The 26,571-nt window shown below is 41.6% G+C and overlaps 1 protein-coding gene across 2 annotated transcripts in view; it reads right to left on the reverse strand.

Moving 5' to 3' along the window:
- Positions 1-1,665: 1,665 nt before the first annotated feature.
- KLF7 (KLF transcription factor 7) overlaps positions 1,666-26,571 on the reverse strand; it is a 65,349-nt gene continuing 40,443 nt past the window's right edge. For both annotated transcript variants that reach the window (XM_063162353.1, XM_063162352.1), the window contains 2 exons: positions 15,930-16,053; positions 1,666-9,654 (listed from right to left, as the gene is read on the reverse strand). In XM_063162353.1, coding sequence (XP_063018423.1) covers positions 9,603-9,654; positions 15,930-16,053 — 176 coding nt within the window. In that variant the 3' untranslated portion in view covers positions 1,666-9,602. The remainder of the gene's footprint in view (positions 9,655-15,929; positions 16,054-26,571) is intronic.

A 26,571-nucleotide genomic window follows, 5' to 3' on the forward strand; every position in this document is an offset into this window, starting at 1 on the left:
AAAATCTGGACCTGTGCTGAGCCCTTTTTCAGTGCTCAAGAGCTGTTTATTAACATATACCCAAACACTACAAATTACATCCATCACTAAACACCTGGTACAACCTCAGCAACCAAAGCAGCCATGGGCATCACTTCTTCACTGTCTTCCAACTTGACCATACGGTTTTTCAGAAATGCTTAACAACACCCCAGTTCCTTTTGCCTTCAGCTCATCCCCTGGAGTGAGTTACCTCTGGATATGTCTCTCTTCATTAGCTACAGAGGAAGTATAAATGGGTAGCCTAGAGTGATCATCTGACTTCTAGATGCAGGTGTCAGGAGGGGAATCCTACCCTCTGTCTGACATAAACAATCCTAGCAGGTTCCCCAACAGGGCAAGTGAGGCATGTTGTCCCAGAAATTAAATCTGATGTCAGCCAGCTGGCATCAGATGGGCCCTACAGAATGTCCTGCTGCAGTGTGTGAGCACAAGGCAGCAAAAACCTAAAGGGATATTGGCCTGTCTTGAAAAAGTAATTTCATTTTATGTCATGACACTGCAAAGTAATTGTGCTCAAAATAACTGGTTTTACTGCCTAAATACATTTTTAGTACTTGAGCATCCAGGTGGACTCAATTGTGCTTGCAGTTGTGCAGACATTAACGAGGGCCAGTAAATGACTGAGGCGGGGAAAGAGAACAGTGCTGCACTCCTGGGAGAGAGCCTGACACACGGAGCAGAGCGCAGCACAAGCTCTCAGGAGCCTCAGAGTCTAGACCTGCTCAGCATGGAAAATGAAACACAACTGTTTTCTATGTCTTTTACAAAAAATAATACTGGCTGAAATCTTCAACAAGTGTAAACTATCAAATAACAGAAATCACTAACTCCAAAAGAAGCAGGATTACAAGCCAAATTCGGTCAGCTTTTAAGAACAAGAACTTCCTGAGCACCTATTCCGAAAGCAACATGTGAAACAGCATGAATATAAGCAACACTGGAACTGTTACAAAATACATTAAAAATAAATTACTGAAATCCAGAAATATTATTCTGATGGGCTAAAGCACACTTAGAAGTTGTATTTTTATGTCAATAACTGTTTACAGGCCCATAGCCTTAATTCCAAAAGCCATTTTCACTCTTCACAGAAGTTTTCATAAAGAAATAATGTACAAGGCACAGTAAACACTGTTGGGCCAAACACATTCTACAGTTTATTACACATATTACATTCTTAAATAAAAATGCGTCACATAACATTTTTGCATAGATATCTTACAATATACCAATTTAAAAAAGAATTATGAAACAGACCAGTAACAAAAATAAATTTTTTCTTCATTAATAATTTTGTAACATTAACATACCACCATCATATAATACAAATAATATTTTTAAATCTTAAGACTTTTTGTACAGCAAAAAAACTGACAAAGTAATATATTTATATATATATATATATATATAAAAAGCTTAAAAAAAATAAAATGTCAAAAAAAGGCAGAACTGAGGGCTACAAGATTGGGTACTTCTGTGATATATTAGAAATACCAGAGTAGGCCTGAGAGAACGTGACCGAGGGCATCTCCGAAATGCACTTGTCAGACACATCTGGTAAAAGAAAAATTATAGTGCAAAATGAAAGTCCTTCAAGCAATGTTGTTTGTTTTTTTGTTTTCGTTTTTTTTTTTTGGTTTTTTTTTTTAATAGGGAGCATTCATACATTTTGTTGTTTTTGTTGTTAAACAAAATTTCCCCAAACAAAAATCTAATGTGTGGTAGAGAGTAAGAAAAGTTTCAAAGAACAAAAGGGAAAACAGGTTACTTTGAAAAGCAAAAAAAAAAAAAAAAAAAAAAAAATCTCAGCCTGCATTATTATTTTTTCAACTAGATGAGCAGACATGCCAAACTAAGGCCTTGTTTCTAAGAGAAAAGCTCTTATGGTTTATATGCAGTGATTTCAAAACCAGGTACTTAAACTGGTGCAAGAACCTTCCTGTAGAGGTATCTTAATTAGTTGAAGCATTTCTCACACTTCAGCTTAACTGCATAGGATGCCAATGCAAACTTGATCCAGGCGATCACATAACAGGTGCAGCTACAAAGTGATTTAGCTAGACTGATTTTAATGTAGGACAGCTTCCCTGGTAGAGACATGGCCTTGGTAACAAAGTAGTGTTTAAACCAGTTTTTGATCTACTTCCAGAATCTGACAGGTCTGGGGATTTAAATACAGAGTGATGGGTAAAACATATGTTGCAAAACATAAAGATCAGCCCTTCAGCCATTCAGGCCTTCCAAGGACTGCATGTTAGCTTTTCATTTCCCCGACAGCCCAACAATAAAGGCTAAAATTCCCATGTTTCTGTCCATTCTAGTTCCATTTAGTGTGTACATGCGAAGCCCTCATCCCCCTCCCTTCCCACCTCCCCTCCCAATCCCCAAATTTGCAGCCTACTCATTCACAGTACACAGCAACATGTATTTCCCAGCACTGTTGAAAACTTTCCTACAGAAGCTGACATGATTCCTAAAATGCAGTGGCAACAGCAAGTGCCCTCCTTAAATGAAAGCAATAGGCACAGTTGGCTACTACAAACTGTAAGTCAGTAGCTCAGTTTGCTCTTCTGTGTAGGTATATACAGTGTACTGTTGTACATCCACACCCACACAGAGACAGGGTGGAGAACCTGTTTTCTGGCAGTATATAGAAGTTAGGACCAAAGCACTTAAAAATAAAAAGTAATCAAAGCTTTCATTTTGAAAATCACAGATTCCAACTTCAATTATTACACCAAAAATGCCATCAACAAGCATTAAGGAAAACTATAAAACCCTGTTTCTAAAATGACACCTGCATTTGAAAGTTTTCAGGTAGGGAAACTCATTCTTGAGGTGATAAAGGCAGTCTACTCCCCATCTCAACATTGTTATGCATATAATTTATATATACAACTATACCATTATATATATAACTTATATAGCACAAGTATTCTCAAGACTTCTTCCTCTAAGGGAGGAGGAAATTCTCAGCTTTACAACACAGATCTTAGTACCTGGTAGGCCAGATCCTACAGTCCTCACAATGCTAAATCTTGCAACTGAAGCCTGTGCAGAGCTGTGGAGGAGAAAGACTGCAGTAGTCATCCCTAAACTATTAATAAAAAGAGACTCAAGTGCGACAAAAGGAAGAAAAATATCCAAGCTTGATCTGGAAAAGATCATTCATTAAAGTGTAGTTTAAATGCTAATGAAAGACAGGCAAGACTTGTCAATGTTGGGAGAAAAATATTTCTGTTTTTTCAAGACAAAGTTAAATAGTTACTGTCAAGCATTGTTTTTCTTTCTTGGTATGTAGATATCTTTACAAGTGCAATTCTATCTGAAATCAGCAAAAAGTAGTTTAGAAGTTCTGGGTTAGAGCATTGCCCAGGATATGAAAGCTCAAAAACAGTCTCACTGGATGGAATGACAGAATGTGCCAAGTCCTGAATGAAATCAAGAGTAAAAGCCCTTGATCCACTGAGTGCTGGCCTTGTAACATTAAATTATTTACAATGTTTTCCTCTTTTTTTTTTTTTTTTAATTTAAAGATTTTGACATACATTAAGAGAAGAGGAAGGGAAACACTTAAGGAAGTTGGACTTCATCAGCTTTTCCAAAAATTCCAATTACCACCTCTTTTGTATACAGACAAACAGTGTGTTAAATAGAGGAGCAACCTTTATATTAGATACAAATCCCAAACTGTCTAGGGTCAGATAAAAATGAGGGAGAAAGCCTGATTCTGTAGCTATCAGAAAGGTCACAACTAAGGTATACTCAGTCACTGCAACAATCATATTGATCAACTCCATTTTAGCTGCACACCCTGGTGATTAGTAACTTTTTTATGCCTGAAGTTAAAACAATTCTGAAAGCAAGGACTGAGGGATCCTCTTGCACTCAGATATTCAGATTCTTCTTCCCTGTCTGTGTTTGGTCAGTGCTTCCCATGCATTAAGTGAAAATGTGCTACCCCAAGAAAAACAGCAATTCCAAAAAGTCTGAGGAAAATAAGAATGAATGAAAAAAAAGTGTTCACCCTTGTAGGAATATGTTGGCTTAGATTTCAGGTCCTGGAAACCATTTCTGAGACATCACATGGGTCTTCCAGTCTAGCAAACTTGTTTCCATAATATCTGGCTCTGATACATATCAAGGTAGGATATTGCTTCAAACTGGTTTGCTAAGGATTTGGGTTCTTTTAAGATTTCTTCCTCTCTAGGTCTCCCTCATGAAGAAACTTTATAAAGTTTAACAAGGATGAAACTCTTAGAATTCGAGAAAAAACCTACAGATCTGCCCTACAGTCTGTTTCATCAGCACAAGACTATGAAGAAGTAGAACCAGAAAATATTTAATAAGTAAAAGCTGTGAAACAAATCATAGAAATACAGAAAAAATAATATTGGAAGGTACTTCTGGAGGTCACCAAATCCAACATTCAACTCTTTGTTTAGTGAGATCAGACTGCCTCGTCCAAGACACTGAAAGAATCTAGAATTTCACTTCAGTTGCTAGTTTAGCCAGGTAATGTAATTGTCTAGACTGAGTACTAGCTACTGAAAAAGAACAACTCAGAGATAATGAAAAATACTCTGGATTCTGCCATCCACTTTTAGACCAATCTCTATAAAATATATCTGATATTTTATGTTGCTCTTTATCTCCTAAGGGGAAAACCAAACAGAACAAAGATGCACTGAAGTGCAGTTTTAGTGTAAGAAGTGACTAAAATACAGCATCATGTGTCTTCATATTTGATACAGTACAAATGAAACAATATATTTTTTAGTTCAAAGTGAACCATCAATGATCATGTTGAGAAAAACTGAATCTTGCTAGCCAGGGCTCAAGCTGGTGGTACAGAAGTCTATTTTTATAAACATATTTTTATGCACAGATTTGGCAAATTTGATTAGAAAACTAATTATAACAGTGCTTCCTAAATTATTTTTATTGGTCAGTTTTCAAAATAGAATCTTGACTTTAAGTTGTCTCAGATAATGGAAAAATCCAGAATAAATATATTTTATCAACACTGTCACATACAAAGCATATCTTGACCTGGAATATTCTGTCTTGGTCTCCCCAGTCACGAAAATGATAGACATATGGGAGCAAGTCTAGCAAAGATTCACCACAGAGGCAGTGGAACACGTGATGGATGAAGAGAGGCTGAGAGACATGATGCAGCCTTAGGAAGAGAAGGGTAAGTGTAGATCTTATTGCTATCTCCAAATACCTAACCAAGACTAGAGAAGTAGCCAGACTCTTCTTGGAGGTGCACAGTGGAAGAGGCCTGAAAACATGTTTGAACATGAAAAATTCCTACTTGACACAAAGATTTTTGGATGTTTTTTGTTTTTTTTACCATGAAATTGGTTAAATATTGGAACAGCTTGGACAGACAGATTGCAGAATTTCCATTCTTGAGGATATTTAAAACTCAGCTGAATACAGTCATGAGCAACCAGCTCAAGTTGGAGGTTGGCTAAGATGGCCTCTGGAGGCCCCTTTCCACATGCAGGATACTATGATTGACTGTTCTGATCCAAAATATTATTTAGCTAATCACAAAAACTCACATTTATTTTAGTTGCTTCCTCTGTGTACACTATTTTGGGAGACTTTTAGGTCAATCTGTTTTCATCCTATAGTTCCATAACCTTGGAAACCACTATCTGATTTTCTTATAATGGCTCCTCTTTTGCAAATAGGCATAAATCTCACATTGAAGGAAACAAGGTAAAGCTTCTCCTTTCTACAGCTGGATAACTGTCCTCAACTGTCACCAAATTTATGGGTTTGCTTTCAAGAAGCCTTACACAGAGCCTTTCCTCTTTAGTCTGATTCTACTCATAATTTACAGAGAGAGAACAACTGTACAACTTTAGCAAGGAGACACAGGCCCAAAAAGGAACTAACTATGACAGACTACACAAGTTTGAAGTGTACAGCTTAAAATATCCGCAAAGAAACAAAACTTGTCATTGCAAAAAAAACCAATCCTGGAATGTGTCACTCTTTATGCCTTTCCAAAATGGAGACTCCTTCTATAAAATACCAAAGTTATGGTTCAGAATTTTAATAATGACTACAACACTTGCATATGAGCACCCAAAAACTAAAGTCAAGAGATTGACTGGGTACACCATATATACAGCTGAAAAATATCACCCTTTTCAAACATAAGAGGTGGTTTCAAAGCTCACATTTTGGCTTCAGAGTTGAAGACCTGCTACAAAGCCTGAGAAATTTGGAATCCGCCTTTTACACCCCTTTTTTCTATGTTTTTTAAGCTATTTGGATCCAGGATTTAGATGTAGGCCTGCCTTTTGAACAAAGTAAAGATATATTTCAGCATTTTTTTCCCTTGGGGCCCTTGTTCTGGTATATTTAAATAAGATGACAACAAGACTGTAAATGACAACTGGAACTAAAAAACAGTCTTGCTTGACTTTTTCCAATTTAAATAGAGCCTGGTGCTTAAACCATCACTTAATAATTAAGGTTTGTATACTACTGATAGCACGCCTAAAGGCAGCTGTGTTCAGAGAGCAAAGGAGGATATTTATGCAGGTTCACAGCCAATGAATATCCTAGTGGAGAATTTGAGAGCATAAATTTTAGGACACTATGGTAAAGAAATTCTAAGATTCTATTATACTTTTTTTTTATCTAATGCACTCACTGGATGCTCTACAGTTTCACACAGCTGAGGTTTCAGTTCCCATTAGACATCTTCCTGAGGGGCAGCAGAGGGGCAGCACCAATCTCTGCTCTCTGGTGACCAGTGACAGGATCCAAGGGAATGAGATGAAGCTGTGTCAGGGGAGGTTCAGGCTGGACATTAGGAAAAGGTTCTTCACCCAGAAGGTGGTCAGACACCAGAAAAGGTTCCCCAGGTAAGTGGTCACAGCCCCAAGCCAGCCAGAGCTCAAGGAGCATTTGGACAACACTCTCAGGCACATGGTGGGATTCTTGGGATGTCCTGCGCAGGGCCAGAAGTTGGACTTGATGATCCTTGTGGGTCCCTTACAACTCAGGACACTCTGTGATTCTGTGATCTGGCAGGATGCTCTATTTGTTCCAACACAAACTGGATTCTAGGGCCCTCAGTCCCAGTGGAACAGCTGGGTGGAATGGCCATAAGAAGTATGCAAATACAGAAGTAGAGAAATACGAGATTGTCAGCAAGCAGTGCTCTGCAATTTTTAAATGTATACATATATATATATATAAGCATATATATATACACATATAGAGTATAGTTAGTTTTAAATCTTTGGAATAAATTCAATTTTTTCTTCTCTCTCTTTCTGTCTGACTTTCTTTCACTCTCTCTCATGCTCTTATCATGAATATTACATCATTGCCCCTAAAAGATGGTTAGATTTTGGTCCATATTTCATGCCATATGGGCCAGACATCGTATTTCCCCCCTGTCCCCAAAGTGTTCAGTTGACAGTCACAGTGTTTTGTGAAAACTGTGAGGAAAACCAGCATCTTTTGAATAAATTCAATCTCTCACTGGAACCAAAGGTTGCAAAATGCTGAGAATTCAAGTGCCAAGGATCCCGGTGACGGCTCTTAAAAACATCTATTGAGTTTCTTGTTTGCTCTTTTTTCCCCTTAGAGTACAATTTTACCTCCCAAAACATAAATTAAGGGAAATATTTAACAGTCAATGAGTCAAAACAGTCAAAGAAGGGCAGTTGGCTAATACATTATAAAAGAGCAGCAACCATTTGTGGACCACGCGCTATTTTGTTTCATTTCTAGACACATCTTGTAGGGATGGTCCGAGAATATACAAAATATACAACCTAATGACCGCCTGCCTGCTTGCATAGGCCATTTTCATGGTCCTAAATGCAGTCTTTGGAGTCAGGGCCAGTGCCAAATAGGTTCAAATACAAGTTATGGCAATACATTTTTTTAGTTTTTTTTTTTTTTCCTTTTGTAATGAAGACTTTAATCCACTTTGAGCCAAAGAAATCAAATTATCAATATGACGGAAGGGTGAGCATGAGACCTCCACTTCTCCTTGATGATTCACACCGTAGGCCAAAATGGACCTCTAGGTTAGTAATACTTTGGACCAATCATTTGGAAATGCCTCACTGCTGTATGTAAAATCCAATCCCTTCCTTCACCGCTCACATGGTTACATTTTTTCATATAGGAGTGGGCTACAGCATCAACTTGATGAACAGAAAAGCAGGACTTTGATATTTTCTTTAACAGGCTAACGCTGAATGAAGCCATTGTACTTGGAAGAGGTTCTTGATTTCCTACTCAGAGACTGGAGTAGGATTTTTGGCTTGGGGGTTGTTTTTTGTGTGTAAGAGGCTCAACAAACAGATTTAAATTAAAACGTCTGCAGGTGCTCTTTACAGAAACAAAAGGCTAATGTTTTAAATTGGTTAATAGAAGAACTGCAAGAAAAAGCAACATAATTCTCCACTAAATCATTGTGGGTTGTGGCTAATCTGCTCACATGATGTGGAAAGAATCCTGTAGTCATGCCTGTGTGGCCAGTCCCAGACTGATATCCAGGTGAAGACAAGGAGTTCTGAAGATCACTTGTTTGTGGAGAAAAGAGAAAAAAGGTTTAAGCTTCCAAACAAGCTTTTAAAGTTTTTTTGTTCAAAAAATAAACAAGAAGTCCTAGCTATGGCAATAAGGTGAGGCTTACAGAGATATTAGGTGCTGTATCTCAGGGGTTTATCCCTTGGCTACTTAGCCATCATGGCAGCAGCTTCCAGAGTCCCTAGTGCATATGTTGTGCAATTGCCAAAAAAAAATTAAAATAAAAACAACCAACAAAAATATAATCCTCCATGAAGTCTACATAAACTCAGGCCAAAAAGAGGATGTCTGTGTCACAAGTGTCACTCCACAGTCTACTGCCATTAAGGCCACTGGTATTGACTTAAAAGGATCTCAAAAGCTCAGTTCTGGGAAGAAGAACCGAAACCAAGACAGGTCAAAGTGTCTGTGAGAAGTCTGATGCACTGAAAATTAGGAATTCTCAGAGAAAGAACAAAAAAACCAAGAGGTTAATTTTGGCTACCAAACTGGGATTTGGTTTTCTAGGTCATTGTTTTCCCCCCATCTATTTAAAAAGAAAGTTAGTGCTACAAGAATGCAACTTCAAGACGACATATTCTTCTCCTGAGTTGCACTGAGAAGCAAGTTAGATAAGCCCCTCTTACTGCCGTCCACCTGCAGGGAAGCCTCTTCTGTTTTCTTTGATTTCCACTCGCAAAATCAGGAAACAAATCCAAGAGGGATGAAGTACTGTAAGTAATTGTTCTTTTTCACTGACTTCACCTCTACACCATTTCCTCGCCTGCATCTTCTCCCATCCAGCTGGGGCAAGGCATGAAAGAACCAATGAAGGTACTGAAGTGTAACTGGAGCATGACACTGTGAGCATGTGGTCCCTGTACAGAGGGTTACACGGGATCAAGGTCTCTTCTCCTGTAAGGTAGCACGTTGTAACTTGAGTTCCACTTTCATCTCACAACACTTAGCCCAGATGACATCCATGCCAAGCTGGCTGATATTTAGATGTGTCTCTTCATGTGGAGGGCGAGGTGATCCGACCTGGAAAAACACCTGCAACATAAAGCAAGCAGGAAATGAAATAAGTACAGGACTTTGGAAAACAGGGTTTCTGCTCCTTCCTTGTTATGTACAGGAGAAAATACATATCCCAGTTTAGAGACATTCCTTGAGCTATCCATGGATCCCCACCAAAGCCTGTGTGATCGACCTCTGTGACCACAGATAGGCAACTACCCTGGCTCTTCAGCACCTAAAGAGATGACTTTTATACCTTCCCTGTTCCTCTCCCTCTCACTTCTTTCACTGAGTCAGATATCAGGGAAGAGTGCTCATCTATGCAGCTGTACTATAAAACCAAATATTTAGTATGCATGTGTTTGCATATTAAAAAATAAATAAAACAAATCACTTTCATTCAGCAACACCATTTTTAAAAATACCAGCTTTCTCAAGTGCCCACTCCTTGCAAAAAGCACCAAAGAATGATGCTAGTTTTGAAAACTGAATTATTCTCATTTCTAACTCCAAACTGGAAGGAAATCTGTCTCAGAGCTTGGAGGCTGACAATCCATTTGGGTTCATATCTCTCCCTTCCTCTCAGTTGGGAATCTGGATGGCAATATGTTGATTCTGATGAATATTATCTCCCTGAAGGATGTTGACAGAAGATATTATGCCTATTTTGTAAGAGTGAGAATTGAAAGACAGAGAAGGCAAGGAAGTTGTAAATCACACAGGTGTGGTAAAACCAGGGGGAAAAAAAGAAAGCCAGGACTTGAGATTTTAACTTCTGTTCTTTATCCACAAAGACTTTTCCATCTCATAATAAAATCTAATGTTTTGTCATTCTGAACATGTAGCTGGATCCTGATGAGACAGACTCCATGGCCATTAGCTATGGGATTGAAAGCACCATCACAGTGCCATTTAAGATACTACAGCACCAGCAGCAAACCACAGGAGAAGCAGGCAGTGGTTCTGGCTGCTACCCCACAGCTCTAAAATGGAGCCTGTCACAGTGGCAGGACTCAGACACACTCAGAAATTAAACTTCTGCTGGAAACTTCAGCTGAGCATTTAAAATCAGGAGGTTTTCAAGTTCCCTGCAAATTATGGCTTACCTTCTTTCCACCTTAAGCCACAAGATACTTTTTTATTTTAAAAACATTTACTACAAATACCACACCAACCCCCATATACCTGTGGCTTTTGAGTAACCTGGGTCTGTAGGCTCCAAGAACACCAGGAAAAGCTACTTACAGAACTGATTTGCCTGGCATGTCTTTTCAATGCTCCACAGAACTAGAGTATAAAGCAGCCACCAATAATGGTCTGAAGAATATCCAAATGGCTTATTGTAAGAATCAAGATAGCTCATATATGGGTGCTGAGAGTATTTTTAAAAAAGCAGTAGTTGAGTGTTTTGTAGTTTTCAGAAAGAAGAAACAGAAGAACAAACTGAACAACCCCCCCAAAAAGCCAATAATGATAGATAAAAAAAAAGAACAGTCAATCTAAACACTCAAAGGATAAACACCCTAAGCACAGAAAGGCTGAGAAAGAGAACTATGAAAATGAAACTATTTTAAATAGTTAGGGGACCTTTTCTGTCCTGCTGAAGTATTCCACTGCACGTTACACACAGAGATGAGTGATCAAGTGGTACATTTTTAGGACAAAGAAACCTTATAACATCTTTTTCTTTTCCACAAGAAAAGTCATTTACTTCTGTGAATGAGCAATGAGCATAGCTCTGCTCAAGTCATCTCTTCTCTACTTGCAGGGCTTACAAGGGAGTTAATACCTTCAGAAAGGCAAAAATGAGACTTCAAAATAGGATGGAGGAGGCATTCCCCCAGGGTCCTACATGAGGCACAGCAAGGCACATGGGAATCTGACATGGACACTGGGCTTTCACCACAGCAGGCTCTGCACAGCTAGAATTTTCTAGCCCTAGAGTGACAAAATACATCCTTGGACCAACGTCTCTCTCATCAGTCTTAAACTGAGAAAGCAGCATGCTCTGGCTACAAGGGCTGCCAAAACAAAACAACAGCTTGAGTGGCTGCCAAAAAGACATGCACCAGCTGGCACTTCAGTCTAGGACTAGTCATAAGACCCCCACCCAAGCACAGCTTTTCCTCTCCAGTTGTCTCTTTTACAGATGCAGCCCAGGAAAGTGTATGCTGAATCACAGCATAGCCAGATCTGTTAAAATTATAGATTCAGTACATTGCTTCACATCAGTAACTACCATATTAGCACCCATAATATTTTTATAGGTAATAAAATGGTGCCATATTTGCTAGTTTATAGCTAATAAAGTGGTACAATACTAATTCTTCACATTCTCCCACTGACTAATTTGATTAGTTCTATCTCTTGGTAAGGTTGCTGGATGTGGATATTTATTTTCCACTGTAAAACAGTCCATAGAAAATTTTTGCAGCTAAATCACATTGTCAGAAAGCCTGTTGATTACCGGACACACTTCTTTTTTTTTTCTTTCTGGGACTAGAGGCAGCAGTGGAAGAGGCTCCACAGGATAAGCTGTCAAAGGAAACTACTCTTCAGAAATCAAGGAACAGGGGCTTGCTGTTCTCGAGTCCTGCCCATGGCATAAGAATTTGCTTTGCACCTCTGGCTCTACACCTCTTTCAGTTCCAGACCAGCTCTGCACATCACACGTGGGCTCTCACAGCCTTCTCTGTCATCCCCCCTCAGTCTAGCTCTTCCTAGAAAGAACAGTTTATGCTAGAATAAGACACTCTAATTATAAAACTCATACAGGGATGTGTAATACACAAATTCCCTGCTCCCAGACATGATTCCTTCCTTTCTCTTTTTGCTCTATCTCCTTAGCAACACAATACTGCTTGGCACTGAAGGCTCTGAAGGAGGAAAAAGGGAAGGTAAGTACAATGAGAGAGAATATATTGCTCAGCCATCTTTCCTACCAGCTGTGGATTTTCCACTGTGGGATGTGTTCATTCCAGCTAAGTGCACTCTCAGCTTGCTATCCACAAGGAAACCATGAGCACGTGTGCACATATGCAGAGAGGAAAATGCATCCCAACAGTCTGGCACTAAGCTGCTGTCTCCTAAACACCAATTTATCCAGAACCAGCAAGTGCCACTACCCTTGAAGTGCTGAGGGCTTGCACTGTGTGAGAAACAACCCTAGCCTGTGTTTCTGAAGAGCAAAATTCCTGGGGAATGCTAACAACCAGGATAACCCTGGCATCCAGAAGGCACTAAGGACTTTCCTGGGGTGCTTTCCACACTTTAGCCTTTTCTCCTTTCTTTCCTGCTGCCACAAAGCCACACACCACTTGCAGTACATATGATGTTACTCAAAGCAGTGGTAGTTTGCCAGCTATGACTAACAATGTGATCTGTGGGCTGCATGGTGTTGGGATAGGGCTGGGACAGCAGGAGAAGAGAATCTCATCTTACCTCTTTTGTTATAAAATTTACTTATACACAGAGGACACTAATACTCCTTTGACATTGATCAGAAGGTGAGAGACATAAGCACATCTAAAATCAGTCTTGGAAGGGAACTGCAGCCAGACCGTGTGAACATCATCCCCCTCTGCTATCTGAATCACCCCTTCCATGCTCTGCTTGCCAAGATAGAGCCTTCAGCTCTGAACAACAGGCACAGGATCTGTGCTACATCAGTGTTGTTAAAACAGCTCCAATCAGCTCCTTAAAACCTAACAAGGCAGCATATCTGAGAGAGTGGCCACAGCTTCTGTCGATAATGGGGAGTGCAGTAAAGGGTAGCAGTTCAAATACAGAGAAACTGTTCTCCAGCTGGAACCCTGGCTCAGGAAGGCACATCTTTAAAAGCCTGCCTAAATGGCTAAAGGCAGTTTTGGGCTCATGTTTCAGTGCTTGCTTGAGGTGACCTCTGCAGTAGGTGGTAGCAAAGAGGCCTGAGAATGAGAAAAGAATGAAAAACAGCAGTATGGCAGAGTGGGGTAAAAGAACAGGCACTGTCACTCTAAAAGCTTCTAACAATTAACTGGGGGAATAAGGACAAATCTGCCTCCTATCACCACACACAAATAGTACCGGCATAGAGTTTAACGGTGCACAATCCTCAGCACTCTAAATTTTATTAATAATGTTTTCCCTTCATCTACAGATTCAGCAGAAGAGCAAAAATGCATTAGATGATTACAGGAATATATCTCTTGACTGCAGTGACTGAGTTTGCTGCCAAAAAGAAAAGCCAGGTAGAAAGGGATAATATGTGGAGGGAGAATAATGAACACTTAACAAATGGCTGAAAGAGAGCAAGGAGTTGAAAATACTAGCTATATTTCTCTAGATCTCTGCTAAAAACATTGTTTGTTTTCTGATTCAGAAACCCTAGGGCTGTACATGTGTGTGTGTGTGTGTGTGTGTGTGTGTGTGTGTGTGTGTGTGTGTGTGTGTGTGTGTTTGTGGGGCCATTCGAGGAAAGAAAAGAGAAAGGCAATGCTTTACATTTAAAACAGAGGATAGAATTGTTCTCATTCACAGAAGTGCTTAAACAAAAGCAGAACTGCAGAGGTCCCTACTTGGCTTATCCTGTCCCTCATTCTGAGCAAACAAAAGATGATCCAGGGATAAAACAAAAGATAATCCAAGAGGAAGCCCTCCGTGGGGGAAGGGGGATGGGAAGAGGGGAGACAAGGGCAGAAGAGCACTTAAGGAGATGAAGCTCTTGGAAAGGCAGGATGTGAAAATGATCAAATTTCCTTCCCATAAAAGGATGGGGTCCCTTGTTTATGTCCCACACATCCTCTCTCCACGCATATTCTCTGTTGGTCTGGTGTACCCACAGGCTTCCTAAAGGCTTTATTGTATTACAAAACGTTTCCTTATCACAGTCGAGAACCTTAGTGCTGCATTAAAAAGATGGGTAATTTTCTTAAGCCTCTTTTAAAAATATATATAAATAGGATTAGCTGGATAACATGTTCAGATGCAAGCACATTATTTGATTACTCAATAGTGGATCCAGGTTTCACCCAGGGCACTGCCAATCTTCAGCTGGGGGGGTGAGTGGGGGAGAAGTGCTCATTGTTCGATCCTGTCAGTGCTGTCAAGAGTCATTACAGGGGTAATTGCTTTTGCTCCACCCTGATTTCTTATCAATTGGGATGGGGGATGTGGAGAAGGGTGTTCTTATGGTTTTGTTTCTAAATTGAAAGAACCCAGCTTTAAAAAACACTCAGCACCAAGCAAGGACGAGCAGGTTTTTCAGAGCAGCTCAGTATTTACTGGAGCAGCTGGAGCAGCGAGGCTGCAGAAAGGAGCCGCGGTGAGAGCTGCAAGGGCGGCTCTGGCAGGAGCTGCTCACTCACAGCGCATCCCCGAGTCCCGGAGCGCTGCTGCTCCTGACAGGCTCCTCGGGAACCTGGCCCTGCGCACCTGTCAGGCTTTCACATCTGGGCCCTCTCACAATGAAGGTGCAGAGTATCTCCCACTTCAAACAGATGTCAAGAGCGAAATTTAAAACTGTAGGAAAAGATTCACTAATTAGCAGGAATGTGCAGAGATCATTATTTTACACAAAACAACCCCATGAACTTGAACGGTAAAATATATCTAAATCACTCTTGGGCTTTTGAGAACGGTGCCCTTTGTTGTCTTTTCTTTAGGAGCCCTGGACTCAGTGCTGAGAAGACAACGATCATACAGAAATTGAATTGATTTTTCCCTAGGTTTCTTACAGATTTGGGCCACTTGTGGCATACAGCCCACACTCCCCATTCCTCCTGCCATACACCAATGTTTTTGTGAGGCCCACTCTGCCAAAATGTGGGTAGCCAGCGGTGCTTGGGCTAGTCCTTGAAGCAGAGCAAATAGAGGGAGCTTTGCCTTTGTGAGCACAGCAGGCTTACAGGATCAGGAGACAGAAAGCTGGGGAGATGCTTTTTGGAGAGGTCCATCACTGAAATGGTCTAAGGCCCTCTGGATGTCTTCTCTGCTTTAAGAGTATTAACAAGACCTGCCCTGCGAACTGAATCCTGTGCCCACAACAGACACCAGCAGGGTTCAGTCAGGCCTACACCCGATCCCACATTTTGTTCTGTGCTGTAGGATTAGACTGCTTAGGAAGAATTCCCCATCTGCCAGCCTGCCTGGCCACTAAGGCAGAGAGGACAGGAGCTGAGCAGAGGGTCCCTCCATGGTTCAGGGACAAAGGCAGTGGGACAGAAGGGGCCTCTCTGCTGGGAGCCAGGTCTCCTGTCTCTGGGAGTTGGCAGCTCCATGCCAGCCACAGAAGTCCACAGGTTTCTTGAACACCACGTTAGGAGCTGCATTACCTGTCACAATGGTTGCATTTAAAGGGCTTTGCACCCGTGTGCTTTCTGTAATGCCTCGTGAGCTCGTCGCTCCGTGCAAAACGCCACTCGCACCCTTCCCACGAGCACTTGTAAGGCTTCTCACCTGCAGAGGGAGGAGAGAACAGTCAGCGTGGCACAGCAGCATTATCAGCACTCAACTTGATAGCCTCGTGTCCTCCCACCCTGCCTCTAACCCATTCGAGTCAGTCAGCCCTTCACACAATTCACAGTCAGCGTGGCATGCAAATAACTTAGGGTTTGTATACTGGCGATAGTGCCAGTCCAGATTTTACCACAGCTAAAATTCTCACACAACCTTATATCTTGTTTTTACCCCTTGTGATTCTGTTTACTCCTTGTGATTCTATTTACCTTATGTGTGGCCAGACTCACATCTGCTCCCCTCAAGCATTCACGACTGCTGTCCCCAAGGACTGCACCTTTTTTACTTGCTTCTGACAACAAAATCTACTCCTGGGACTAAGAAATTATGTGAGAGTTTGAATTGAATTTCTTTGAATTGGCTGGTCCTTCAGGCTTCTTGCACTACCCATTCATCAGCTGTTATTCTGCCCCAAAATATTAACAGTACCGTTGAAAGCAGTGAAATGGTGTAGTGGTAAGACAAGAGAGATTCTCGTCTGTTGGTGTGAGTTGGACTCAATGATTCTTGTGGGTCCCTCCCAGCTCTATGATTCTATGCTCATATCTAACTATCTTCTAATGCATATCAGTCTCTGCAGATCAAAATCTGCCATAGTGTAACATCTGTGGAGTCATTAACACCTTCTGATGAAGAATCCCAAGTCATGACTCCCTTTTCCTTTTCAGTGCACATGCATTGGTGTGCATTCAAATTTAACATCTCCCCACACAACAAATGCTCCAGTGCATCTCCTCCTATAGAAACTCCATGTCACTCTTCCCCATGCATTCAGTTGAGATAAAAGTCAGACAAGAAATCACTTTCACTACCAAGCTTTTAAGTGGATTATTACTTATTTATTTGTTCTTAAAATTGCTAAGAAGGTAATCTTAAAAAACCCACCATGGGCCACACTGAGGCTGCAATCTGTAAGACCCCTCTAGGCTGGTCACATGAAACAATAATTTGACCACAGCAAAGACACAGATAGCTATATTTAGTGTGTCTATTCAGCAAGTATAAGAGTGAAATCTGGATATGGGAGACTTATGTATATCATGATGATGAACTGGAGAGGCAAAAAGAGCAAGAAAAGTGAAAAGGGAAAGAAAAATGCAGCAAAATACCTGGAAAAATGCTGCTCTCTGTTTTATTTCTGCAGACTTCTTGCTGCACAGTGGTCTTCTGCCCCAGACAGAACAGCAGAATGGGCTGAGACCTCAACTGAAGTTGAGCCATTTTACTGGCCTTTGAAAAGTTATTTTGCTCAGTAATTCAATTAAAGGATTCATTGGGATGAAGTTGTGAAGAAGGGACAGCAACTGGCAAGACTACACCAAAATATCCATTTATTCTACAGTCCCTGAATGAAGAAAGCCATCCTGGATGTCCCTGCTGTGAGTCACAGCAGTCCCCCATGGGAAAATGCCCAACAGGACAAGGGACTGAGCCAACAATAACACTGCCCCACTTAGAATGCGCCTGCTTGGTCATTTCTGCAGACTCACCTCTTGTTCCTTTATTTTTTGGACAGGATTTCTTCAGGAAAATAAGAAGTTAGAATCTTAGTGAGCAAGGTGCTGGTGTCTTGTTTCTGGGCTGGTTACTCAACTGTACCTCAAACACTGTCGCCAGTGCTGGCCCCACGCACTGGAGCTGCAGTTGCAGCAGTCTCCCCAGGCCCTTTGCACCCGACCTGTCAAACAGCATCTGCTCTCCTCAGAAAAAAGGGATTTCTCAGTCCTGTGCCTGTGATGGAGCACCAGTTTGTCTGAACATTTCATGCATTATTTTAAAAAGCTGTCAGTAAACAAGCCTCGATGATAGTGCAGTTCCTTGGTTCTCTGACGCTCTCTAGTGCCTAGCTCAGAGTGGAGACAGCCAGGCAGGGAAACTGCCTTGCAGCACATTTGCCACACACATGCTGCAAAGCAAGTGCAGAGATGACTGCTCAGCCAAATCTGGCAGGTACAGCCAGTCTGAAGGATACAGTCATCTGCAGAGCAGAAGGGCGAAGAAAAAGCATCCTGGGCTTTCTGTGAAACTATATAGGCTACTAGGACAGAGGTGGAGTTTGGCTTGTTAAAATTTGTCAAGAGCTTTGAAAACAGACAGTGCTATATATATATATATATATATATATATATATATATATATATATATAGGTTACAAGAGACAGAAAAGCCAAGCATGATTACTGGTGAACCCACAGAATGACACATATCTCTGTTACTTGCTGCAGGGGCTTCTCTCCCAAGTGTTCCAGCTTTGGCCTTGCACAGCCCTGAGCTGAGTTTTGTTTTTCCTTGGTAACCCAAGCCCTGTTCAGCAAAATGTCAGACAGTACCTCTCAGGGCTGCAGACTGCACGCTGCCATAGCAGGTTGCCAGTGCACAAGGTAAATGCAAAGGAGCACAGTGACCTTTAAAGCCATGTCAGCTTCAGACAGCTCCTTGACCCAGAGACCTCCAAGAGGTTCAATTTCCTGTCCTCCTGCAGCTACTCAAAAACACAAGAGGGAAGGAGAACAGAGACCTGCCTGTCTCTGCATGTGAAGACTAAAAACAAACTGCTCCTTCAATGGCTGCTGTCACCTTACATGAAGATGAAATGGAAGTGTGTCTTGCCAAGGTGCACATATGTAGAAAGCATGGGAATGAAAAAGGGGGAGAGTCCTCCTACCTCACTACTGGCAATATCAGGAAGGAAAAATGGGAAGGATCCTTTCTATGTGTTAAGCTGCTCTTCTCTTGTTCAGAGGATTAAAAGAGACTAAAAAGATAGATGGTGAAATCTTCTTCTGCTGAAGGCAATGGCAAAACTCCTACTCACTTCCACAGGGCCAGGATCTCCCTCTTTTTAAGAAATTAATTATGAGCTACAAATCCAATTAAAAATAGGAACATCACGGAGTTGTGCCACACTGACTTTTTTCTAATCTCTCAAATTAAAAAACACATTCAAAACTTGTGCCTGCAAGCCACACCCAGGAAGGAGGCTCTACTCCTTACTTCACCTTTATTTAACACAAGGATCTATGTAGTCCTTAAACAAATCCATAAATCCACATTTCTACAAACACACTCACCAAAACAATCCTACAGGAATGCTATTAGCCCTTCAGATATACTTTAGGGTTTCAGTCCATCATGACTGCACACTTCTGTGAAGCAGCCTCTCTTCCCTGTGGCTGTGTCCTGTGATCCATACCTCACTTTAACCTTTTCATGTTCCTAGAGCACATTTTATACCCTGAGACTGGGATGCCTGGGGAGTAGGCTCTCTGTTCCACTTCTGTTTATGGCTCCTCACCCAACTGAGCTCTTCTTCTAAAGTACCCCCAAAGCACATTTCAGTACAGTCTGGCCCTCCATCCTCTATTTCATCCAGCCTGGTCCAATCTGGTAACTGGAGGACAAAGACCTTTGAAAATTTATGGGAAACATGCAATAGTGAAGCTACAATTATATAAAATAATAACAAAAAATCCATCAGACTTTGACAGCCCTGAAATCGGGTCACTGTTCCTTTTGTGACTAAGATGAATGCAAGACTAAATATTAGGCCTCTAGTTACAGAAATAAACAAATTATTGATACAGCTTTTTCTTGAAAGCCAAAAATTTATCATTTGGAAGTATGAAAAGCCAAGCACACAATCCCATTTACACTCCTGTGGCAAACACACACTAGGTTTCCAGCAAAACATGATGGACATAGCTGGGCTGGTTCTGTAATGACCACCACAGTGGAATTTGGAACTTCTCCCTCCATTTTCCAGCCTCGGGAATTCTTGGTGCTCTAGTTATTGAAAGCCAACATCTGACCCTGCCACCTATGGCATTGTTTTTCAAGTTAATGGGGAGGCAAAGGCATGGGTGGGCTGTGACACCTCACACCCAGACAGTCTGGAATTGGAGGTGAGTTCCTCTGCTGTGATGGTGCAGGGGGCCAGGCAAGCAGCTCAGCTGCACACACCTGTATCTTTGCTCTCCAGCCACAAGCCAGAGAACATCGGGTTTTTGCTCCAACACATATTTAAATTATAAACCCTGTACAAACCTTCACAACAAATATTTCCTCACAAAACACAGCAATGGGGATGTTGTCTCTTCTCAAGATCCAGAGACACCCTGTCCTTGCCACCTACATCCCACAGCACCCTCTAGGTCCCAGACATATTTCTCTTGTCCATGAAGTAAGGCAGTGTTTGCCAAGACGTCTCAGAGAGGCTGTTTCAGCAGAGTGATTAGTAGAAACATTAGGTTACAGGACACAGAGGTACCTACTCAAGATCAGCTGAGGACGCAACCACAAAACTACAGCACATAATGGGCACATTATACTTCTTATAGCTGCATTATTTATTGCCAGTCCCAAGGGTTAAAAAGTCATAAGTGCACTCTTCTACAGAAATAATGAGATTTTAAAGAAGAAAACAACAATAATCAGACATCATTTGCCTTCTGCTTTGTAGATAACCTAGGGCCATGGTTTCAAACCTCTCCTTGCAGCCCTGCAAGCTAGGAACATTTATTTTGAGATATAGAGGAAGAAATTTGCTCTCTATTCCCTGAATTTCAACAGCAGGGACTTTAAGAAAAAAAAACCCTCCAGATTTAGGGATGTGCACAATAAGATCACAGAGCTCCAGTGTGATGGGGTGAAGCCTTGGCTCTGTCCAAGTCATTGGAAAAATGTTCATTAGGCTCAAGTTTCACCCTGTATCTTTATGGAATTGAAAGCAAAGATATTATGATTATTCATCCATATCTATTTCCTTACCTCCCAGGCACTCTCCTGCAGGGCACTTAGTAAAACAATCCAGTAGTTTGAGCTCCCAGTCCTGCAGTGAGCTTCAGAGGAGAATCACAGTCAAAATCCTTGCTGATATTTCCCTGTGCTAAAATGTGGTAGTGTCATGGGACTCCCTTAGTCCCTTGACACTCCTTTTTGATCTAGCCAAAAATGTTAAAAGAAACTGAGGGGAAACCCCCAAATTCAGCCTATATGCATATTTTGAAGGCTATTCAAAGCAAACATTAGTTTCATCAGTTTGAAGAGCTCCTTAATATTACCCAGTTACACAAAGCTAGTGTGTGAAAGTGTGTCGCAGACATCTTTTATGAAAAATCCTTTCCTTAGGATTTTTCTTCCTGAGAAGCTGAGAAGCCTCAGGAACAAAATGTAAACAATGGTTATCTGCTGCTGTGGAATGCAACAGGTAGATTTTTGATTGGCCCATGTTGGTTGTTTCTAATTAATGGCCAATCAAAGTGAGCTGGCTCAGACAGAGAGCCTGAGCCACAAGCCTTTGTTATCATTCTTTTTATTCTATTCTTAGCTAGCTTTCCGATGAAATCTTTTCTTCTATTCTTTTAGTATAGTTTTAATATAATATATATCATAAAATAATAAATTAAGCCTTCTGAAAAATGGAGTCAGATCCTCATCTCTTCCCTCATCCTAAGACCCCTGTGAACACCATCACAAAAGTGTATTTAAAAAACAACAAGAAAAAACTAGCATGTGTTATAATCCACTAAGAATTTTTCATATATAGTTTCAAAATCCAAGAAAAAGTTGTCTGAAAGAAACACAAATATTTCCTTCCTTTTTATAATCTGTAATTTAAAAACCATTTAAAATTAAGCTAGTTCTAAAAGTCTCAGTTTCTAAAAGTATGTATTGAAAGACACTTTCAGCTACATGTTCCAAGAATGATGTTCCCAGAGAACTAGACAAGCTGTAAAATTACAACTGAAAAAAGGGATTAAATGCAATATTTCTTGCATGTATTTTTCCTATAAGGATGCTGTGGGGGTCTGATATGTGTGAAGAATCAAGTGCTTTTTACAAGTGTTTTAATAACTTTCCTTGCTACCCTAAGAGTGTTTTAATGATTTTTCTTTCTACCATTCCTGAGAAACCCTTTTGGGACCTACTGCTCCTGGGCTGAGTAGGAGCATGCTGTTGCAGGAGCAGCAGTGTCACTGCAGGATGAACGCAGGCATCCCTCAGAGGCCAGTGCCTGTGGGGATGCTGCTGCTGCCGACAGGAGTCCCTCAGAAGTGCCAGGAGCTGGTGTGGTTTTGGGGGAGGAACAGCCCCCCAGAGCAGAGAAATGCCAGGCAGGCATTCCTAGCTGCTCTGCAGTTTATGATGAAAGTCTGCCTTAGCACAATGAGAAGCCTAATGTGGACCTTCACATTACCAATATTTTATATTTATGTAGCACTCTTCATCTCCAAGGGTCCCTGAGAGCTTTACAAGCTACATACATGGCATGCCAATGAGGCCAAGCCATAATTCTTCTAATTAGCTGAACATCAGCACACAGCACATGGCACAACAGAAAATGTTACTGGTCACTCCTCTCTTCCTGTGTCAAGTGTTATATGAGATTTAATAGAAACATATCTCAGAAGGACGTCTGGGGTTAAGGACCACTGAAAAATGAAATCTAACAAGACAGGTCTCCTAAACACCAGTGCCTGTCTTCCCTCATTACATATACACACCTTGTCAAATAGGAGACACAGAAGAGGAGCTGCCCCAGACCTGCTCCCCACTTTCACACCACATTCAGCACGTTACCATCACATGGCTCAGGCAGCTGCTCTGCTGGGGAGGTTACAAAAAGGCTGGTGAGCGGCTGCAGTCCAGAGATCAGCCTCTTTTTAAGATTAATAAGTTCATTTCTTTAGCAAAAAGGAAGAGCAGGCTATTTAATACACACATCCTCTGGAGATCAATGCTAATATCTAAGTGTATGTGCATGCAACCCATCAACCAGTAAAACTAATTACAAAAATCAATTTCAGATACTTTTCTGAGCCTTTCATTCCTCAATATACTCCTAATTGATTTTTGTTGGAGAATAGAAAGTCTAATTAATATTTTTATTATTTAAAAGGAATGCAGAGGAGGGGGCAATGGTGAGTGCTTAACTGGTCCGCCAATGTTTTCTACACAAAAAAAAAGAGCAAAAAAATTAAAATTGGCATTTTATTCAGTTTTGCCACCTGCTGGAAAAATGGAAAAGCCTTTGAAAGGGTGACAAAGCACAAGAGAAAAGCTGGCAGAAGACAGTATGGGGCAGAAGAGGAATGTGACAGCATTGTGAAATACACAATGTGAGAAGGTTGTACCTATTTTTAGAAGGGCAGGGATGATCAAGTGTAAATGTAAAAGCAGTACATTTCCATGAATGATGTACAGCTCCTTTCATCCAAAAAGGTCAGAAATGCCCTTATAGAGAGGTGACTCTGATTATATTTATGTTAGAGATGGGGGAAAAGAGGTTAAGAAGGAGACCCAGTGTCCAATCAGTCTTTCCACAAACTTCAAAGCTCCGGATTAGTTCCTAAGGGCCTTGCCAAGGCTCGTCTACCAAGCCAGCAGCAGTCTTCAGCATGTAGCCATTCAAAAAGAATCCAATTTTTGCAGCATTATGTCTTATACACACACAAGCACCTAACACATCCACAAAGCCCACTTGCCTAGCTGAAAAGCAGAGAAAAGCAAAGCATGTAGCAACATTCAAAGAAATGGAAATGTTCCATTTTCTACTCAAGAGGCTGCATTTAACAAGCAGACATTGCCCTCCATACTGAGCCCTGAAGGAGGGGAGGAACGCCCGGCTTTATCTCTTTGGGTCTGAGCACGACTCCCATTGAGAGTGATAAAGCCTTTGCAATGTGCTCCCCGTTCAAACCCCTCTCCACAGCTCCTCTTTGAAGGAAGCTCCTCCGTGGTGGGGAGCAGGGCTGGGGGACAGATGCTGGTGCCAGCCTGAGCACGCAAGCCCAGCTTGTGCCCCATTAATTGCCAGCACACCCTCCCCTGGGCCAGGCCCTGGGGACAGCAGCAGAGCAATAGGGACACACGAGCACCCGGCAGCAACACCAGCAGCAAAACTACCCAATTAAACCTCCAGTCACCTAAGTGAGTGGGGAGGGGGGGGGAAATTAAAAAAAAAGAAAAAAGAAGGAAAGGAAGGGAAAGGAGAAGGAGAAGGAGAAGGAGAAGGAGAAGGAGAAGGAGAAGGAGAAGGAGAAGGAGAAGGAGAAGGAGAAGGAGAAGGAGAAGGAGAAGGAGAAGGAGAAGGAGAAGGAGAAGGAGAAGGAGAAGGAGAAGGAGAGGGAGAGGGAGAGGGAGAGGGAGAGGGAGAGGGAGAGGGAGAGGGGGAAGGGGAAGGGGAAGGGGAAGGGGAAGGGGAAGGGGAAGGGGAAGGAGAAGGAGAAGGAGAAGGAGAAGGAGAAGGAGAAGGAGAAGGAGAAGGAGAAGGAAAAGGAAAAGGAAAAGGAAAAGGAAAAGGAAAAGGAAAAGGAAAAGGAAAAGGAAAAGGAAAAGGAAAAGGAAAAGGAAAAGGAAAAGGAAAAGGAAAAGGAAAGGAGTTGCCTGGCAACAGGCAGGCAGAGGCAGCAGTGCAGCAGGCCGGGCCGGTAGCGGGCGGCGGGGCCGGCCCATCAGCGCCCGCATCTCCCGCATTTCGTGCCGGGGTCTCCTGGTAACAGCCCGAGCACGCCGGCCGCGCTGCTGCGCTTCCCCTCCTCTCCTCCTGTTCCTCCCGATCACGCGAGGCATCGCTGTTTGCCCTAATTACACATTCTCTGCTGCTTCAAGCTGCCATTACTTCGGTCCCCAGAGGAGCAGCAAGAAATTTTTAAAAATGTCCTCTAATAAGGGCTTCTAGTTTCAGATTCTGTGGAGCTCTGCAAGCTCAAAGATGCAAAGCAAGGTAGCAGCGGCAGAAGGAGCAGATGAAAAAGAAAAAAAAAAAATCAGCAGCTCACTAGACCAGATTTTTCCAGCACTCTGAAACCTGTTCCCTTCCCTTTGTTTTTTGTAACTCATCTTAGAGGGTGGGCAATGAGATAGCCTTTAAGGGACACGGCGCATATTTACATAATCCAGAGCAGTGTATCAGAGATGTGTTCCTTAGAAACCTATAGTTTAGGTCAAGAGTTTCTGAGAAATTCCAGACTATAGATAAAGGCAAATAGAACAGGAAAAATATAAGATACATGTATCATGGACTGTGTTGAAAAATGACAAAAAAAATTTAAAAGGAACAGACTCCCTTTTTCCAGATGCTAACATTTTTTATGGTTTTGCTCCATATTTTTGCTAATGAATGTGAGGTTTGCTTTTTCAAACTATTGCAGTGCTGATGTTTTTCAGCATTTACCATCTTCTCCCTTTAGTCACTAGAAAATCAGAGAAAAGATGACCAAAAAAATGATGCAGACTGGCAGAGACAGCACAGGAATAAAACGCGAGGGGGAAAGAACATGCATTTCTTTTGATTTCCCACTCTTGTCAACAGCAAAAATGGAAAAAGATCAATGATCTCAATCATTCAGATACTGAATCTGATTTGGAGATAGATGCAAATGGGAAATAACATGCTTGGGTTTAAAGAATGCACCGGCAAGTCTCTCACTAAAGGCTGCCCTGGTGCCAAGGCAGAGGTACCTACATGCTGGCAGGCACGGGCTGAAGGAGATCCCACCCTTCCTGGTGCTTTCTCTGTCCTGGGCACAGCTGGCAGGGGCACCCAGCTGCTCCACACCGAGCAGGGCTCACTGGAAAGGCCTTGGCAGTGCTGCTGGGCAGCCCTTGGTGAACCAAGCAGACTAATCTCAAGAGCACAAGGCAGTGAGTAAAGAGAGTTAATTTTATCAGCCAGGAAGACTCCCCATCTGGATTTCAGAAAAGGCACAAAGGATTACCTGTCCTTGGCTCTAAGGGGGTTACATGCAACCAGCTGGAAAGCACCCAGACCATTCATGCTGCCAGGTGAGGGCAAGTAACCAAAGGAGAACACAAATGTATTACAACATTCCGTTGCTGGGTGACACTGTGTCTTCAGGGAGAAAAATCAAAAAATAAAGAGGTTTCCTGTATGAAACATGTTTACTAACACACATTCAAAGCCAAAGAAAGCCCAAGAAAAAATCACCTTTTCTATGGGTCTCACAAAGAATTAATGATAAAATATCACTCATATGGAAGTCAGTTTACAACGGATCACAACTTAATCAATTCAAGTTAATTTTTACCCAGATATTCACAGATAGAAGCCTTCTATTATTTTCAACTACATGGGCCAAGTTTTTAGCTAAACTTGTTACACTGTGCACAGTTCTTTTCTCCCTGCCTCTCTCCAACACACATGCTCCGATTTCTAAAATAACAAACAACAACCCTACTGGAAAAAACCCAAATGTGGAAAATTTCACTCTGAAGAAGGAAAGGCTTTGCAAACTTTACAGGTGACCAACAAGACATACAAATGGAAGTTTATATTAACTAAGACCTCTCTGTGTGTGGTGGGAGTCCAGATGTACAGGAGGAAGGAATAAATCCCCACTAAGCCTCTGAATGTGCACAGTCATACAGTTGAGTACACCTTTCTTTCAGAACTCAGCTGGGCATCAGCTTTTATCTTGAAACTCATGTTTGTCATCAT

This window comes from Melospiza melodia, chromosome 8, assembly GCF_035770615.1.
Source record: "Melospiza melodia melodia isolate bMelMel2 chromosome 8, bMelMel2.pri, whole genome shotgun sequence".
Lineage (NCBI taxonomy): Eukaryota > Metazoa > Chordata > Aves > Passeriformes > Passerellidae > Melospiza > Melospiza melodia.